This window comes from Sorex araneus, chromosome 6, assembly GCF_027595985.1.
Source record: "Sorex araneus isolate mSorAra2 chromosome 6, mSorAra2.pri, whole genome shotgun sequence".
In the NCBI taxonomy this organism is placed as follows: Eukaryota; Metazoa; Chordata; class Mammalia; order Eulipotyphla; family Soricidae; genus Sorex; species Sorex araneus.
Window position 1 is genome coordinate 19,728,510 of NC_073307.1, and position 15,405 is coordinate 19,743,914.

General features: G+C 52.8%; 1 protein-coding gene across 2 annotated transcripts in view; it reads left to right on the forward strand.

Annotated features, from left to right (window-relative positions):
• Positions 1-15,405, forward strand: part of ARAP3 (ArfGAP with RhoGAP domain, ankyrin repeat and PH domain 3) — a 31,149-nt gene that overhangs the window by 13,863 nt on the left and 1,881 nt on the right. For both annotated transcript variants that reach the window (XM_055143436.1, XM_055143434.1), the window contains 16 exons: positions 1,268-1,487; positions 2,385-2,448; positions 2,682-2,845; positions 5,758-5,970; positions 6,176-6,281; positions 7,943-8,090; positions 8,329-8,397; positions 10,071-10,145; positions 10,249-10,363; positions 13,559-13,687; positions 13,784-13,917; positions 14,070-14,152; positions 14,240-14,275; positions 14,448-14,511; positions 14,596-14,733; positions 14,917-14,955. In XM_055143436.1, the coding sequence (XP_054999411.1) occupies positions 1,268-1,487; positions 2,385-2,448; positions 2,682-2,845; positions 5,758-5,970; positions 6,176-6,281; positions 7,943-8,090; positions 8,329-8,397; positions 10,071-10,145; positions 10,249-10,363; positions 13,559-13,687; positions 13,784-13,917; positions 14,070-14,152; positions 14,240-14,275; positions 14,448-14,511; positions 14,596-14,733; positions 14,917-14,955 (1,797 nt within the window). The remainder of the gene's footprint in view (positions 1-1,267; positions 1,488-2,384; positions 2,449-2,681; positions 2,846-5,757; positions 5,971-6,175; positions 6,282-7,942; positions 8,091-8,328; positions 8,398-10,070; positions 10,146-10,248; positions 10,364-13,558; positions 13,688-13,783; positions 13,918-14,069; positions 14,153-14,239; positions 14,276-14,447; positions 14,512-14,595; positions 14,734-14,916; positions 14,956-15,405) is intronic.

The following is a 15,405-nucleotide window of genomic DNA, read 5'->3' on the forward strand; positions in this document are numbered from 1 at the left end:
TCATGGTAGCGCTCAGGGCTGAGGCAGCAGTGACCAGGTGGCCACGCTGCTGGCACCGGGCAGTCTCATCTGTGGGCACTGCATCCATCATGATGAAGGGGAGGTGACTTGTGCCCCCCCCCATGTGGAAGCACATCTGTGCCATTGGCCCATCCTGGCAGTCTCTCAGAGTCCGGTATCCTGGCAGTCCCTCCTTATCCATGCCGCTGTCCGAATACCTTGTTCCCCGGGCTCCTCCTACCGAGGCCATGGGTGCCTCTTGCCGAGTCTAAAGGCCTTTGGCCTCGCCTGGTCTCCGCCAGGTGGCATCGTCACCCGTCCGTGGCCCTTGTGCTGTTTCTCCGCTGCCGGCCCCGCTCTTGGGTCCCCTGGAGCTCCTTGAACCAGGGAGTCACCTCTGGGGGGCCAGAGGGGAAGCTGAATGGGCTGAGTGTTTGCTTTGCACAAGGGAGGCCTGGGTTCGGTCCCCACCACCGCAGGGTCCCCTGAGCACTGCTGAGAGCAACCCCCAGTATCAGGCTGGCAGCAGGCCCTGAGCCCCAGCAGGAGGTACACAAAGGCCTTTAAAACAGAAGGCGCGAGAATATCCCTCTCTTGCTGAAGGTCTCTCTGGCGCCCGCCCAGCTCCTCCACCCAGCCATGCCAGGATCCTGGCCACCCCCGGAGGGAGCCCCCCCACCCCCTCCAAGGCTGCTAAGGGATGTGGGATCCACCTGGCGCCATGGCTCGGTGTGCGAGTCAGCGTTTTGCGGGAGAGCAGCGGCCGGGGTGATTTTACCGGGGGAATCTAATTCTCAGAAGTGGGACCTCCGCTTTTTGTATGTCTGTTTTCATTTCACTTTTCTAGTAATTCATCTTTATTGGCTTTTGATGAAAGTAGGGGTAACTGACAGGTCGGGAAATTTTAAAGGCAGGAAAAAATAAAAATAAAAAGCCAGCCAAACTTGTTTTCTGTGAGTGAGCGGAAAAGGGGGCCCACAGACCCCCTTTCTCCACGAAGGCGCCCGAGGCCCCCAGGGGTGGTGGGATGATTTGCCCAGGGTCCCGACCCCTTGCAGCTGTGACGCAGACGTGAAGGGCAGAGATCTTCTCTGTGCCGGCTGGAGGGGGCTGAATCGAATGAATTCTTGTCTGTCTTCCTCCACCCATGTCCTGTCTGCTCCCCGCCTTCCTCTGCTCTCTCCTGCCCTCTCCCCCCATCCCCCCCTCCCCGCCTATGGCTCTCCCGCTATGGTCCTGTCCCCCTGCTCCTGTCCTGCCCACACAGTGGTTCTCCCCGCTGAGCTGTCACCAGCTGCTGGGCCCGGGGCTGCTGCGGCTGGGCCGGCTCTGGCTGCGCTCGCCTTCCCACACGGCCCCGGCTCCCGGCCTCTGGCTGTCAGGGTTCGGCCTGCTTCGAGGGGACCACCTGTTCCTGTGTCCAGCGCCGGGCCCAGGCCCCCCAGCTCCTGAGGACATGGTGCATCTGCGGCGGCTTCAGGAGATCAGTAAGTAGGGAAAAGGCTGAAGGGGGTTGTGGGGGGAGCGAGGGGAGGACCCTCTTCAGAGCAACAGCAAAACAGCGAATCCTGGTGGAGTCGGCCACAAACTGTGAAGGTAGACTAGCAAGTTCAGGTCCCTGTCGCGAGCACTTCCTAGCTGCGTGACTGTGGTCAAGTTACTTGACCTCTCTGTTTTTAAGTTTCCTCATCTTTGCAGCGGGAACAATAATGAGGCACTCGTGAGTTTCAAATAAGGCAAAGCACGGAAGACACCAGAGAGTCTGGCAGGAGGCATTTTACAAGTGTTTAATGCAAGTTACGTGTTATATGGATTATTGTTATTATTTAGAGTCCTTTGGGGGTTGTGGCCTGGAAGGGGGACAGTGCTGTCACATGAAGTGACAAGGGTAAAGGAAAGAGGAACAGAGAAGGGGGATGTTTCAGGACTCTGGAGACAAGAGATCTGAGTTCGAACTCAGCTTTGTTACTTCATTATTTACTTACTTGGTCTTGGGGCTAAGCCTGGCAATGCTTAGGGGGTCACTCCTGGCTCTGCACTCAGAAATTATTCCTGGTGGGCGCTCAGGGGAGCACATGGGGTCGAACCCTGGAGTGTAGCACGAAGGCAAACAAGCACCCCAACGCTGTCCTTTCACTCAAGCCCCAGCTGTGTTACTTTGTAGCAAGTCATCTGAGGCAAGTTACTTATGTCACCGGAGCTCCTTTTTTTTTTTCTTTTTTTTAAATAACATCATCTCTACAGTGGGGTGATTATGTAACCCATAGGATTTGAGGCACCGTTGCTTTCCGGCTTCTAGCCTAGCCAGCTGCATACCTGAAACACCTAATCAATATTAGTCACCAGAAGGACAATAACAAACATGCCCACTGATTATTCCTCAGGTGTGGTCTCTGCAGCCGACACCCCAGACAAGAAGGAACATTTGGTTCTGGTGGAGCCAGGAAGGTGCGTGTTGATCCTAGCCTGGGTCTCGGGTCCCTCTCTCTGGAGCTCAGCCTGCACCCTCCAGCTGCTGGGCCTGTGTGCACTTCCTCAAAGTCACCGCGCTAGTTTGGAGGCCCTGGGTTGCGTGCTGCTGCCCCCTGCTGGTGGTTCTGGGAAGCTCAGGGCTGATGTGCCGCTGTCCGGGAAACCCTCTTCTGTACAGCGGGCTCTGATTCAGGCCTCTGGGGTCTCAGGACCCTGTATCTACAGGGCGAGGGCCGGCTGGACTTCTCAGCATGGAATGCTGCCATTGGGGGTGCGGCCGGTGGGGGTGGCACCGGGCTGCAGGAGCAGCAGATGAGCAGAGGGGACATCCCCATCATCGTGGATGCCTGCATAAGCTTCGTCACCCAGCACGGTGAGTGGGCACTGAGCCACAGGAGGACGGAGACCAAGGGCACCATCGTTGGGTATGAGGGGGGTGGGGGCATGATTTGTCTGTAAGAGCTTTGCCTGCAGAGGCTGTAGCCCAACAACCACTGGCTATCTGCCCCTTGGCAAGCTACCTGTAAAGTGGAGGTACTAACTATTCTGTTTTTGGGGGGAGGAGAAATACCCATCTGGTGATGATGCTCAGGGGTTACTCCTGACTCTACTCCAGAATTACTCATGGTGGTGCTCGGGGGACCGTATGAAATTCTGGGGATTGAATCTGGGTTGGCCGTGAGCAAGGCAAGCACCCGACCCACTGTATTATCTCTCCAGCCCACTAAATATCCCCACGTTTTAGGATAGTTGTGCTAGTGAGGTAACACATGTAAAGCTCAGGATCTAGTAGGTTGTTAGTACCCTGAGATAGCTATATTTTTGAGGGGGCACATCACGTGGTGTTCAGAGCTTACTCCTGGCTTTGCATTCAGGGACCACTCCTGGCAGCGCTCAGGGGACCATATAGGGTACCAGGGATTGGCCTGGGTTGGCCATATGCTAGATAAGTGCCTTATCCACTGTACTATCAGTTTGCCCTCAAGAGATAGCTGCTAAGGCCCGAGCCATATACAGTGGATAGGGCATTTGCTTTGCATGGTGCTGACTTAAGTTCGACCCCTGGCATCTCAAGGGGTGATTTCTGAGTGCAGAGCCAGGAGTAACCCCTGTACATCAATACATCAGTGGGCATAGCCCCTCCCCCCAAAAAAAACCAAAAGCAAAACAACCCAAAAGATAGCTACTTTGAGGTATGGGCATGTGAAAGGAATGGTTCTGAAGGTGACGGGGCAGGAGATCCATGGCGTGAAGGGACAGCTACAGGGCAAGAGCCAAACTGTGCAGGAGAATCCATGCTAGGCTGGGCAGAGTTCCTGGCAGGAGGTTGTCCAGGTGTAATGAGGGCAGCTTGGCCAGTGATTCCCAGAATCCTTTGTGAGCTTTTGGTCTTGACTTTATTTTCCTGCCTCAGCAAGGATCTAGTGGAATCTCCCTGGTGACCCGCCTTCAGAAGGCAAATTGGTAGGAAACTGTAAGGGCAGTGATGAGGAGAAAAAGGTACCTCCAAAGAGTGGTGCTTAACCGCGGAACTTGGGACAGTCAGGTGCCAATAATGTTCTCCAGACCTCTTACAGAGACTTACTTCCCCCACTCCTTCATGCCGGGCTGCTTCTCAGTCTCCCTGTGTGCAGAGACCCAGCGAAAAAGCCCTGGAGAAAGTGGGGGTATTCATCCCCATCCCTCCTGATTCCTGCCACTCCTCATTCAAGAGCAGTTTATTGAGCGGTTTCTGTGTGCCAGACCCTGGGTGAACAGGAAAGTTCTGTAGACCTCAAAGACTAGTGGGAGAGATGGGTAAGATGTCAGAGAACAAAGACAGCCTCTTGTTCTCCACAGGGCTTATATTCTATAAAGTCTCTGCATTACAGAATTAACGGACACTGAGTCATTCCTTCAGTGGAAAGACAGGGTTAGGTGCCCGGAACTCTCTGCCTATCTTTTCATCATGCCGTCAATATGTTGCCTTGTTTTATAAGTGTTGCTGCTTAAAGACTCCTTATTCAGTCTATATTGCTGATGCGTTAACATTGAGCTCACAGCCAACAGCGCTATGACTCACGCCTGAATAAAGCTTGTCTAACACATATTTTTTCCATCAGGCACATCACAGCCTTCTTGTGCTTGGGAATGCTAGGCAGCACTTCAGGATTGCACTTGAAAGGCATTTTAAGCAGCAAACCCTCCAATGAGAAGCACCAGCATACAAAAAAACACACGACTCCATAGCCCACGAAAACACTTGTTTACAGTATGCAACTTGGACTTGGAACGTGAGCAATGGGCAGCTCTCGATGCCTCAGCTCTGTCCAGGCTCATAGAACAGCAGAAGTGGTACATGTATTAATTTGGGGATTGCAAATAAGTCTAAGGAAATTCAGAATCTTCCAGGAGCAAGGGTCAGCTGTACAATAGTTTGTCCCCCCCTATCCTCAGAGACTGTGTTTCAAGACACCCCAGAAATGAATGCCTGAAGGCAAGTATGCTGCTGAACCCTAAATTTATACACTTTTTCCCCCCATTTAACTACATGACACATTTTAAATTAGGCACAGTAAGAGATGAGCACTAATAATAAATGGGGCAATTATACCAGTTTGCTGGGATAAAAGTAATGTGGATATGGTCTCCGTCCAGATATTTTTGTAAATCTTTTCCAGTGGCAGTTGACCATGGAATACTGAAACCGCAGAGTGAGACCTGGGCTAATGGGGTGGGGGTGGGGGCTGGCTATCAGGTGATTCCGAGAGTGCTGTTTAAAAATAAAAGTGGGGAGGAGGGGGGAGGAGGGTGCTGCGGTATGCCTGAGTCTGGTTAGGGAGAGGCCTTTATTTACTATGTATTTGTTTCATTTGGGGCCACACCCCGTGGTACTCAGGGGTTACTCCTGGCAGTGCTTGAGGGACCATGTGGGCTGCTGGGGATCAAACTCGGGTCAGCCACGCACAAGGCAAACACCTACCCATTGTACTATTGCTCCAGCCCTGGATGAGGTGATAGGGCACTTGCCTAGCATGCAGTCGATCCAGGTTGGATCCCTGGGATCCCTGTGGTCCTTGGAGCCCTGCCAGGAGTGATCCCTGAACACAGAGCTAGGAGTAACCCCTGAGTACAGCCGGGTGTGGCCCCTCCATAAGATGGGGACTTAGGAAAACTATGGAGGCAGTTTCCCTCCCTTCTGACCCCGACCCCCCAGAGCCCCGTACCATGTAGGGGGCTCACCAAGGGGCTGGCGGTGGGTGGTGCTAGACTCTGGGTCAACAGAGGGACGTCGGCTGTTCTCAGGACTCCGGCTGGAGGGTGTCTACCGGAAAGGGGGCGCGCGTGCACGCAGCCTGCGGCTCCTGGCTGAATTCCGACGGGATGCCCGCTCCGTCAAGCTGCGTCCCGGGGAGCACTTTGTGGAGGATGTCACCGACACACTCAAACGCTTCTTTCGAGAGCTTGATGACCCCGTGACTTCTGCGCGGATGCTGCCTCGCTGGAGGGAGGCTGCCGGTATACTCCCCAGATTGCTAAAACCTCCTCCAAGGCCCAACTGGGATCCCTTCCTCCTCACCAGCATCCCCCCTCCTTGGAGGACCACCCCAGGGGCATGGTGGGAGGGGCAGACACATCCCCACTGGTTTTGTTTTTCTGAGATTTCCCCCCACTTTCATGCCCTACCCTGGTTCTCTCCAACCCTTCCCTCTGCCCTTCCCAGAGCTGCCCCAGAAGAATCAGCGCCTGGAAAAATACAAGGAAGTGATTGGCTGCCTGCCTCGGGTCAACCGCCGCACGCTGGCCACCCTCATTGGCCATCTCTACCGGTCAGTCTGGAGACCCCTCTCCAACCTCTGCCTCTTCTCCCCAGCCCCCTGCTGTCATCTCTCCTTTCTTCTCACAACAGAGCTAAGTGGGGACAGAGGGGTCAGAGCTTCTTCTCACAACAGAGCTAAGTGGGGACAGAGGGCTCAGAGCTTTGTATCAGGCAGGTCAAGGCCTTAATCTGGCAACACCCTTCTCGCGTGTGACTTTGTCATTGGTGTGCGCTCTCTCTCTCTCTCTCTCTCTCTCTCTCTCTGAGTCTATTTCTTCATCTGAAAAAGAAAAAGGGGAGTGGGGGGCTGGAGCGATAGCACAGCGGGTAGGGCGTTTACCTTGCATGCGGTCGACCCAGGTTCAATTCCCAGCATCCCATATGGTCTCCTGAGCACCGCCAGGAGTGATTCCTGAGTGCATGAGCCAGGAGTAACCCCTGTGCATCGCCAGGTGTGACCCAAAAAAGCAAAAAAAAGAAAAAGAAAAGAAAAAGGGGGGGGGTGGGCAGAGCAGCAGGACAGCCAATCGGCTGCTTGCCTTGCCTGAGACTGACCCTGGTTCGATCCCTGGCATCCCGTGTGGTCCCTGAGTCTTGCCAGGAGTAATCCCTGAGCTCAGAGACTGGAGTAAGCCCTGAACACTGCCGGGTGTGGCCAAAAAAAGGAAAAAGAAAAGAAATAATAAAGGAAAGAAAAGAAAAGAAAAGAAAAGAAAAGAAAAGAAAAAAGAAATAATGAATAGTATGCAGTTTGTATGTTACATCACAGTTAAATGAGAAAATCTTGTAAAATTCTTACTGGTGTGTTTGTGGTAAGAATTCAGAAATGGTGAGCCATTTCTATTACTATTTTGTCGGTCACTCTGTGCCAGGCAAAGGACTACAGGAGACACAGAGAAGATGCAGATCTACGTTTATTATTAGGAGGCTTCTTAAAAATAGGGGCCTCCCCCAGGAACATTTGGGGGATCCAGGACTATTAACAGTCATGCTTGGTGTCCAGCAGGGCTATACCTAGTGTTGTCCAGGGGCCATGTGACGCCGAGGGTCGAACTCAGAGTCTCACCCTTCTTAGGCACCCACCTCTCTGCACCACACCCCAGCCCAGGGAGACAAGTTTTTCAGTGATTTTTGGGTGAATCCTGGGCATGTTGTATTGCTTACACTCTATCAAGCCAGCGATGACCTCTGGGCAAATTCAACCTGATGCCTATTTTTGTAAATAAAGTATAAAAAGCCACGCCCATTCACTTTTCTATTGCTTTGGCTCCTGTCACGCTCCAGCAATGGACCACAGATGGCTGATCAACCTGCAATATTCTATTACTTTATTTAAAGCATTTGCAACCCCCTACTCGGCTTGGTTCACCCATTTCTTGCCTGTCTTCCCCTGATTGGGCGCTCCTAAAGGCCAGGATGGTCTTACTGCTCTGTCCCTCGAGTGCTTAGCCCGGGCCTGGTATAGCAGGGGCTCAGTAAGTGCTTTTATTTGTATGGGCACCTCCCCAGCCATGCCTAGGACCCCCCCGGAGTCCAGGAAGTGTTAGACAGCATGCATCCGGCCCCGTGCTCCTGCCCTCAGTGCTCTCCCCAACCCTCAGTGTTTGCTGACACATGTTGTGCTGATGTGTGGGTGAGCAAAGGCTCTGCACCTTGCCTTTCCCTCCCCAGGGTGCAGAAGTGTGCAGCTCTAAACCAGATGTGCACACGGAACCTGGCCCTGCTCTTCGCGCCCAGCGTGTTCCAGACCGACGGGCGCGGGGAGCATGAGGTGCGGGTGCTACAAGAGCTCATCGACAGCTACGTCTCTGTCTTCGACGTAAGTGCTCCCGCCCCCACGGACCGAGTTTCCTCCTGGCGAGTGAGCCTGTGGCCCCACAGCGCGCCCCCAGAACATCTTTGTATCACAAACCTCCTTCCAGGGCCCTTGCCTCCGACTCATCCATCCTCTAGTTTGAGGTCTCTGTCCCCCAGTCCTGATGTCTTTCCCTCTCCCTCACCCCCTTTCGGCACCCCCTCACCCACCTCTCCCACACCCCCCTTTTGGCTTTCCACAGATCGACTCTGACCAGGTTGCTCAGATTGACCTGGAGGTCAGCCTAATTACCACCTGGAAGGACGTGCAGGTAACTTGTCCCAAACGGGCCAGGCTGGACCCTTAGGAGAGGAAGCTGACAGGGTGCCTCCGACGCTGGCCCTCAGCTCTCTGGGGAACAGGGCTTGGAGATTTGCTCCATTCGGTTCAACATGAGGAATCTTTTTTTTTTTTTTTTAAAGTGGCAGAAGCTTGGGGCCGGAGCGATAGCACAGCGGGTAGGGCGTTTGCCTTGCACGCGGCCGACCCGGGTTCGATCCCCGGCATCCCATATGGTCCCCCAAGCACTGCTAGGAGTAATTCCTGAGTGCAAAGCCAGGAGTAACCCCTGAGCATCACTGGGTGTGACCCAAAAAAGCAAAAAAAAAAAAAAAAAAAAAAAAAAAAAAAAAACCAAACAAATAAAGTGGTAGAAGCTCAAAAAACAAAAAACAAGAAACAAACAAAAAAAGGGGCTGGAGTGATAGCACAGTGGGTAGGGCGTTTGCCTTGCACGCGGCAGACCGGGGTTCGAATCCCATCATCCCATATGGTCCCCTGAGCACCACCAGGAGTAATTCCTGAGTACATGAACCAGGAGTGACCCCTGTGCATCACCGGGTGTGACCCAAAAAGAAAAAAAAACCATAAAAGTGGTAGAAGCTCTTAGTTCACGAGCAAATTGGACAAAGTAGGGGGATGAGAAACTATTAAGCCTGTGATCAAAAAATTCTCCAACTACCCCTGAAGTTGGTAGTTGCTTTTATTTTTTTTTCCTTTTCCGGGACCTCCCCAGCAGTGCTCAGGGAGATTCATGCCAGCAGCAGAGACCCAGCGGCTCAGCACCTGACACAGCAGTACGGGGAGTGGGGCAGGGATGGAACTCGGGGCTTTGCCCCTGCGAGCTGTAATTCCAGCCTGGTAGCTCCGCTTTCTTTTCAAATAAAGAAATGGAGGTGGAGCCAGAGTGATAGGACAGAGGTTACATTCTTTACCTTGCAATGTGCCTGATTTGAGTTTGGTCCCTGGCCCCCTATATGACCCCAGAGCTCAGGGGAGTGGTCTCTGATACTGACATGATGGGGTTGAGGCCGGGAAAACTGTACACGTGGAATTTGATCATGGCTGATTGTAAAGTTGGGTGCTATGAATAACTTGTAAAATACAGTGCCTCAATAAGAAAGAAAGAAAGAAAGAAAGAAAGAAAGAAAGAAAGAAAGAAAGAAAGAAAGAAAGAAAGAAAAAGAAAAAGGAAAGAAAGAAAGAAAGAAAGAAAGAAAGAAAGAAAGAAAGAAAGAAAGAAAGAAAGAAAAAGAAAGACAGACAGACAGACATGGGGGTGGGCTGGACAGCTAGTACCGTAGGTAGGGTGCTTCCTTATACACGGTCGACCGTTGATCAGCGACCTCATCTGTGAGCACAGAGCCATGAATAAGCCCCGAGCACCTCTGGGTGTTGCTCCAAACAAAAACCCAAAATGGAAATGGGAGGCTTGCAAGGTGACTTATAATGGTGGCAGAGTTGAAAGCCGTAATCTCCCACTGGGATGTGGCCCCTCTGCCGGGGGCGCATCCACGCGGCCTGGCGCTGCAGATCCGCCACTGCTGAGGTTCTCCCTTCTAAGGGAGGGAGTCTTAAGGGGGGAAGCCTCGTGAGGCAGCACACGGCGTCCTCTGTCTGGGCTTGGGTCTTGGCCTGCTCCTGACTGCTCCGGCCTCCCCACAGCTGTCCCAGGCTGGGGACCTCATCATGGAGGTTTACATAGAGCACCAGCTCCCAGACAACTGCGTCACCCTGAAGGTAAGTTCAGAGTTAGACTGAGGGGGGTGGGAAGGGGAGCGTGGTGGGGGGCAGGGCCAGTGGTCTGACCAGCACGGCTCGTCTGTTCTGCTCCTGACCCCAGGTTTCCCCAACCCTGACTGCGGGGGAGCTGACGAACCAGGTACTGGAGATGCGGGGGGCAGCCACTGGCACAGACTTGTGGGTGACCTTTGAGATCCGAGAGCACGGGGAACTTGGTGAGTATGAGCGGGCACGTGCACGGGTGGGGGTCCGAGTCACCACTGTCTTCTGTGTTTCTACATCCGGTGGGCGGACTCCGTTCTCTCCTGTGGTGTAGCTATACCGCAGCGGATGTCCCCTTTCACAGCATTCGCCCCAGTCACCCAGTGCTCAGGGCCACAGATGGTTCCTTTCCTCCTCAAAGAAAACTCAGAATTCATCCTCTGTTGAGACTTCAAGTGTTAGAGAGATTCGGAGCTTAATCCTGGGCTGATTCCTGTTGTTAAATATCATTAGTAAACTGGTTCCTGAACCCATAGACCTGTTTCCCACTCAGCACCTCCACTTCAGGACCAGAGAGATGGTATACCAGGTAGGACACTGCCCAGATTTGATTGTTGCCGTATAGGAGGCTGCCCAGATTTGATTCCTGGCATCGCATATGGCTTCCTGAGTATTTTCAAAAATGATCCCTGGTCGTAGAGGCAGGAGTAAGCCCTGAGCACAGCCAAGTGTGTACGACAAATAAACAAAAACCCAAAACACTCCTTCACTAGTAGGTTGTGTAAGCACCCCCAACTTATTTCGGGGTTGTTTTTTGGCCCCCCCGGTAGTGCTCGGGGATTATTCCTGGCACTGTCTAGGGATCACTCCTGGCAGGATTTGGGGGACTGTAGTTTGTGGTGGGGATCGAACCCTGGTTGGCCAGGTGCAAGGCAAAGGCCCTACCTTTTATACTATCTCTCTGGCTCCTAAGCATCCCCAATTTAAGGTTTGTTAGACCAAACTCAATTCCAAGTGCTCCCCCTTCCTGAAAAGCCCAGGTTATTTCTTAGTGGGTTTTTTTTTTTTTTTTTTGCTTTTTGGGTCACACCCAGCAATGCTCAGGGGTTACTCCTGGCTTTGCACTCAGGAATTACTCCTGGCGGTGCTTGGGGGACCATATGGGATGCTGGGGATCGAACCCGGGTCGGCCGCGTGCAAGGCAAACACCCTACCCGCTGTGCTATCGCTCCGGCCCCATTTCTTAGTGTTTTTTTTTTAACTCAATTTGAAACATCGCCATTCAACAGTTATCGAGATTAAAAACCTGGAAATTTTTTTTAAAAAAGAACCCTACTTCATGTTTATACCCAGCTCTCACTGCCATTCTGCATTGAAGTCACCAAATCTTTTTTCTTTTTTTTTTTTTTGCATTGTTTTGTTTGATTTTGGGTCACCCTGGTGATGCTAGAAGTTACTCCTAACTCCATACTCAGAAATTATTCCTGGCAGACTGAAGCTATAGTATAGTGGGGAGGCTTTTGCCTTGTATGGAGCCGGCTCGGGCTCAATCCCCGGTATCCCATGTAGCCCCCCTGGCTCTCGGTGTCTTATCGTTTCCTTCAAAGCAATGATTCCTCTACAGTTATTTGGTTTGCTTACCTGTTCGCTATCTACTTCCTCACCAGGTGTGTGTGAGCTTTGCTTTGTGCCATATCCAGTAGATTTGCTCCAAGTCCTGCTCCAGCAGTATTTTCTGTCACAAACGATTATAATGCAAACAGTTTTGCCACAAAACTAACTTGCTTTAAGATAGCTCAAAGGCTTGGCGGTAGGGGGCCAGAGTTCCAAAGCCAGCACCCCTTGGTCCCCACAGCACCTCCAGGTAAATGATCACCAGCCTGGCTTAAACTCAGCACCACCAGTGGGGGCCCAGCTGTCTCTAACCTAGCAGCCCCCTAATAGAGATTTTTTTAAAAATCACTGTTTGACAGTTTAGTTTTATGTTTGCTCTCAAATGACGTAGTGTTTGTGTTTTTATATCCTATAAGATTATTTTTCGTATTTTATAGATCTCGTATGTTAGCTCTCATACTGTATAATAGACGTAGTGGTCTTAAAATAATGGGTGATGGGGTCAGGGAGACAGCTCAAAGGGCTGGAGCATATGGTTTACATGTGGAACAAATTCCCCCAAGCCCTATCTGAAATGGTCTCCCCACTCCACTCCAAAAAAATAGTGGATGATAACTACATATATCAACTCAATAGAAAATATAGTGATAAAACTTGCTGGAAGTGTGAAATCAGAGTGTAAAGCCATATTGCATACTAGTCTTAAAATGATAACATATTGCTACTTCAATAACAGTCACATCTCCCACTGTTTACCAAGCTCCAGCCAGAGAGGTAATACAGTGAGTGGGGTGCTTGCTTGTGGCCAAATTGGTTTCAATCCCTGGCACCCCATATGGTCTCTCGAGTCCTGCCAGGAGTGATTCCCGAGTGCTGAGCCAGGAGTAAGCCCTGAGCATAGCCAAGTGTGGCCCCCAAACCAAGAGTTTTCCAGGCTCTGGCATATGTAAAAGAGGAAGCCAGCACTACAGAGCAGTCTTGAACCAGAGAGCTAGTTCAAGGGTTAAGGTGCTTGCTTTGTGGTGCTGACCCCGGCACTGCATATTGTCCTCCACGGACTATCTGGAGTGACCCTTGAGCACAGAGCGAGCCAGGAGTAAGCCCTGAGCATTGCTAGATGTGGCTTTGACAGCATTCATTATGAATTATTTTTTGGTTTTTTGTTATTGTTTGGGGCCACATCTAGCAGTGCTCTGGGCTTATTCTGGGCTGGTGATTGGGGGACCATGTGGTGCTTGGGAGCAGATTGGGGCTTCTACAGGCAGAGCAAGCGCTCTGGCCCTTTGAGCCATTTCTCCAGGCTCCTACAATAAAGTTTTAAAAATTTTGTTATTAATCTTTATGTTTCAGCGTGTATCTTTGAATTAATGTTCTTCCTTTATTTTCCACTAATTTTCTCTTTTATGGAAAAAAAATGAAGAATGGCCACTTATTTACTTGGTGAAAATGCCTACAGCAAAGTACTTATATTAAATCTACCCAGAACCATCTCATGCCCCTTCCTAGTCAATGCTGAAATAAATGTCTAAGGGTAGAGAGACAGAACAGTGGAAAGGGTGCTTGCCCTGCGTGTGGCTGACCTGGGTTCGATCCCTGGCACCCCATGCCCTGCCAGGAGTGGGCCCTGAATGCAGAGCCAGAGGGAAGCCCTGGGCACCGCTGGATATGGCCCCAAAACAAAACCAAAAACATGTGGCTGAATGGACAATGAGAGAACGGATCCGGGAATGAATAAATGAACGGCGGGCGTTGAGCTGGGAGCTCCGGAGTGCTGATGGATATCCTGGTTGACGGCCAGCTCTCTTGCCCCGCAGAGCGGCCGCTGCACCCCAAAGAGAGGGTCCTGGAGCAGGCTCTGCAATGGTGCCAGCTCCCAGAGCCCGGCTCGGCTTCCTTGCTCCTGAAGAAAGTCTCCCTGGCGCAGGCCGGCTGCCTCTTCACGGGTGAGCCTCTCCTCCTGAGCCCGCAGTCCCCGGCCTCCCCCCCCCCCCCCGACCCCCCGCAGGCCCCGCTGCCCAGCACTGCCCCCTTGTGCCCAGGTGTGCGGCGGGAGAGCCCGCGCATGGGGCTGCTGCGGTGCCGGGAGGAGCCGCCCCGCCTGCTGGGAAACCGCTTCCAGGAGAGATTCTTCCTGCTGAGGGGCCGCTGCCTGCTGCTCCTGAAGGAGAAGAAGGTGAGCCCCCCTTGGCCTCATCCCCCCTGTCCCCCCCCACCCCCGCAGGTACCTGGGGGAGGAGCCATGCCCTGTAACCCCCTCACGGGGCGCCTGCTGCTCCTGTAACGCCAGTGCCCCTCCTCTCCCCTCTCCTCTACTTCTGTTCTCAGAGCTCTAAACCGGAGCGGGAGTGGCCTTTGGATGAGGCCAAGGTGTACTTGGGCATCCGCAAGAAGTTAAAGCCTCCCACGCCGTGAGTTTGCTCCCCCACCCAGCTCGGAGCTCCCCCCACCTCGCAGGTCTTTTCTGCTCCCCATCGCTGTCCTCCTTTGCCTCCTAGGTGGGGCTTCACGCTGCTACTGGACAAGATGCACCTGTGAGTCCACCCAGCCTGGCCTCTTTCGGCCCTCCACCTCCCTGCCCCCACTCCCCTTCCTCCTCCTGTCCCCCGCCCTCCAACCCCCTGCCCTCCCCCTCCCCCGCTGCTGTCTCCTCCTGTCCTCCTGTCTCCCCTGGTGCTGATTGTCCTCTGCCCCTCCTGCCCCTAGCTATCTGGCCTGCACTGACGAGGATGAGATGTGGGACTGGACCACCAGCATTCTCAAAACCCAGGTGAGGGGAAGGAGAAGACTAAGGTCGAGGTTTGTGGGTGCCGCTCCCCCAGGCGCCCTGTACCCACCCTTCACCTTCTCCCAGCACGATGACGAGCAGCCAGTGGTCCTGCGCCGCCGTTCCGCCTCTGACCTGGCCCGGCAGAAGTTCGGCACCATGCCCTTGCTGCCCATCCGCGGGGACGACTGCGGGGCCACCCTCCTCTCGGCCAACCAGACCCTGGTGAGTCTCCTCCGGCCCACCCAGCCTGGGTCCTTGCCGCACTGTAGGAGGGAGTGGGGTGCCTGCCTGCCTGGGACCCCTTTCTGTCTGCTCTGAGCCACCCACCCCGCCCCTGCACCTCCCAGTGCCAGATCTCACCATGTCTTTGTGTCTGTCCACCCCTGTCCCCCCTGTCCTCCTCAGCGGCGACTTCACAACCGGAGGACCCTGTCCATGTTCTTTGTGAGTACTGTGCACCCTGGTGATCTGTCCAAACTCAGGTGTCGTCTTTTCATTTTTTAAATAAGATACTTTGTTTTATTTTATTTTATTTTTTTTATTTTTGGGTAACACCCAGTGATGCTCAGGAGTTACCCTGGCTCAGCACTCAGGAATTACTCCTGGCGGTGCTCAGGGGACCATATGGGAGGCCCAGGATTGAATATGGGTTGGGCGCATGCAAGACAAATGCCCTACCTGCTGCCCTATCCCTCCAGCCCCAATAAGATACTTTATTTAAGCACTGTGGTTTCCAAAGTTGTCCATTAGAATGTTTGAACATCAACCTCACCACCAGAATGACCTTTCCTCCATCACTCTTCCCATTTTCCAAACCACCGTCCAAGCCTGCCACTTAGCAGGCACACGGTAATTTAGTTTACATTGCCTGTTGCAACTGAATAGCTAAAAGAA